General features: G+C 34.1%; 1 protein-coding gene across 1 annotated transcript in view; it reads right to left on the bottom strand.

Moving 5' to 3' along the window:
* PRKCI (protein kinase C, iota) overlaps positions 1 to 3,255 on the bottom strand; it is a 136,262-nt gene that overhangs the window by 83,719 nt on the left and 49,288 nt on the right. The window contains exons 3-4 of the mRNA XM_006861825.1: positions 2,349 to 2,438; positions 1,157 to 1,207 (exon numbers count right to left, since the gene is read on the bottom strand). Of these exons, the coding sequence (XP_006861887.1) occupies positions 1,157 to 1,207; positions 2,349 to 2,438 (141 nt within the window). The remainder of the gene's footprint in view (positions 1 to 1,156; positions 1,208 to 2,348; positions 2,439 to 3,255) is intronic.

Here is a 3,255-nt window from a genome sequence, read left to right as displayed (position 1 = left end):
TGTTCAAATTATTAATGGATGTTTACAGCTGTTCCACCTCACTGTGAATTTTGCCCCATCAGCAAATGAAGGTCCCGAAAGCTTTACTCCATTCACATCATGGTCAACTCTACTTTGAGAAGTAGAGTTTTGTGTGTTTTGTGTGCCGTTGCACCCAAATGGCTCATCTTCAAGCAGTATATCTGACAATATTCTGGTGATATCTGACAGTGTTCCACTGCTATTCATAAGGATTCCAGTGACTAAATACTCAGAAATAATCTGTCTCTCCTTCTTTCTAGTCTGTCTTACTCTTGAAGTTCAGCTGAAACCTGTCCACCATGGGTGACCATGTTGGTATCTAAAATACTGGTGGTACAGTTTCCAAAATCACTGCAACATCTAAGTCACCACAGTACAACAAACTGACAGATGAGTGGTGGCACATATGTTCATACCTGTATTTATATCTTCAGAGATTAAAAAAAAAAAACGAAAAAGGTAACAACCAGTGTATATGGGTATCTATGTTTTCAATGTCGTTTAAATTTTTCCACAAATTTATTATTTTTTAACATTAAAAAGTGGGAAGACTTTACAATTTATTTTATTTTACATTTATAAGCACAACAGACAATTATGTGAATAAGAGGGAACTAGAAACTTTCTAAATTTGATCTGGAATAGAGTAGAGGTTAAGAAAAAGGGACAACTACCACTCTGGTATGGTAGTGGTTACGAGTTGGGCTGCCAACCTCAAGGTCAGTAGTTCGAAACTACCAGCAGTTCCACAGGAAAAAGACGAGGCTTTCTGCTCCAGTAAAGATTTATAGCCTCAGAAACCCTGTGCAGGGTCACTATGAATAGGAACTAACTCCACAGTACTTAACGATAACAGCAACCACTAAAATAAATTGAAAAATGGAAGAGAATTCAAATGAACTAAAAGTTATGTATTTATATCAACAATAAGCAGAACTTAAAAAACAAAGAATGGATTCTCCCATAGCTGAGGGAATGCAGCCCTGCTGACACTTATATTTTGGGCTTCTGATCTTAGAACTGTGAGACAATAAATTTCTATTGTTATAAGCAAAAAAAGAAAGAAAAGTTGTATTTCTGATTTCTTTTCACTTGTGCCAAGTTATTTTTAAGTATGAAGTATATAAACACTCACTATCTTCTCCTGGACAAGGCATTCCAGGTCGTTCTGGTACACAAGGGAATACTGGGGGAAAAAAAACAACCAAACTCAAATTAATAACAGCCTATTTTGAGACATATAAATTACATGCAATTGAAATTAAATTCAAATATAAAAAATACTGAACCAAACTTTAACCAGATCCTTAAAATATGAACAGTAATATATTGAGATATACATTGTCAAGAAAATTGACAGATAACATGATAGAAATGAAAAGAACATAGATTTAGATCCAGAATACTTCATTTCACTACAATATTTCAGTTATGTGATCACTGAGTTTAGGTTTCTCCTTCTATATCACTACCCACTTGTCAGGGTTGCTGGTATATGAATACACTAATGTCTATGAGGGCTTCTGGTGTGGCGCTATAGGATGAGCACTGGACTGAGAACCACAAAATTAGCAGTTCAAAACCACCAGCCACTCCTTGGAAATCCTATACAGGGTCTCTAAGAGTTGAAACAGACTTGCCAGCAGTTAACAACAATAATAATGTCTATGTGATACTATGTAAATGGACTCATAAGTAACTCTTAAACTAAAGACATCGTACCTTTAAGAATCATTATGTGTACACATTATTACAAGGAAATGACTTAGGTCCTAGTGTGGTGCTGTAGGGATCAGTGATTCACACTCACCAGCCACTCCTTGGACACCCTATATAGGAGCTCTGTGAGTTGGAACCGACTCGATAGTACTTAACAACAACAACAACAATATAACTTTGATGTGAAACACTGAGAGCTCACATTTTAATACCCTGGAAGGCACTTCCTAAGAATATGCAAGGTAGATTAATTTTACCTTGTCTAGCATTTGAGAAACTACTGAACAAGAATAATTAATTTGAAAAGAGAGATACAGATCAACTTGGAAAAGTAACTTAAAAGATTAGATAAGAGTCTTAAGGTGCAGTGAGTTTCTATTAATAAGGGAGGAATAACTCAAAAAAGGAGGTTAAGAACAGCTGCAGAACTGTAAGAATACAATCAAGGTCACTAAACTGTGCATGCAGAAACTGTTGGTGAATTTTTGTTGTGTATACTTGCAACAACAAAATAAATAAAATTTAGAAGAAAAAAATAACATCAAGATTATTTTTAAGTGGTCAAGGAATTATACTTCCAGAAGATTAAGAAATGACTACTCTTTTACCATGAATTAAGAGTTCAGAATCCTTGTTCAGTTCATAAAGCCTGAAGGCTTCTTCTAACTCCAACTGAGATGACACAGTACATGGGTCTCCTAAAATATAAAGAAAGTAAAGCTTACTTTTTTAAATCACCAAATATGATGATTAATAAGCAATTCTTAATATAAAATCTTGAAGGAAAACCAATTTTATGTATATATAAAAAAATGGGTAAGGACAAATCTTTACATTAGATATTTAGAAAACACTATCTTCAGAAGTTGGTGGCATAACTTCCATTTCTATTTCTATAATATACTACATGAAGTTCATAGACACCAGATACTTTATATTTAAAACAATTTTATTCTATTTTTTAAAATTTTATTGAAGGTTTGATGAAAGTTTCCACAAGTTAGGTCCCCATTTGACAATTTCTAAATTGGTCTTTTTGTTTCCATTATAACAATGTGTATTATACGTCCCTGTAAATAAGATGAAGCGTAAAAAGTTTATGTAAAAACAGAATTAGAAGATAACAGAACTTTTCTAATGACTTTTTGAAGCCCCCCTATACTTCTTCTATCTGTTCTGACCTATATACATACTTGCACTTACCTGTTTACCAGTATGCCTATACCCACACGTATGTGCTAAAACATTGTTTTTTACCTTGGTTGTGCTGTGCTCACTACTTCCACATTCAGAGCTACTTTTCCCATCACCAAAAATTACAAGTTTCTGTGATTGAAAGCATACATTTCCTTCCCCCTCTTCTCCGTGGCAACCACAATGAACACAGATCTTTCTATGTACAGGCATATAGATATTGTGGGTTCCAGACCACCTCAATGAAGTGAATAATACAATAAAGTAAGTCACAAGATTTTTTTGGTATTCCAGTGTATATAAAAGTTATGTTTACACTAT

The sequence above is a fragment of the Chrysochloris asiatica genome, unplaced genomic scaffold (genome assembly GCF_000296735.1).
Source record: "Chrysochloris asiatica unplaced genomic scaffold, ChrAsi1.0 scaffold00043, whole genome shotgun sequence".
Lineage (NCBI taxonomy): Eukaryota > Metazoa > Chordata > Mammalia > Afrosoricida > Chrysochloridae > Chrysochloris > Chrysochloris asiatica.
The sequence above is the reverse complement of the archived record's forward strand: the minus strand, read 5'-3'. Positions and strand labels throughout refer to the sequence as shown.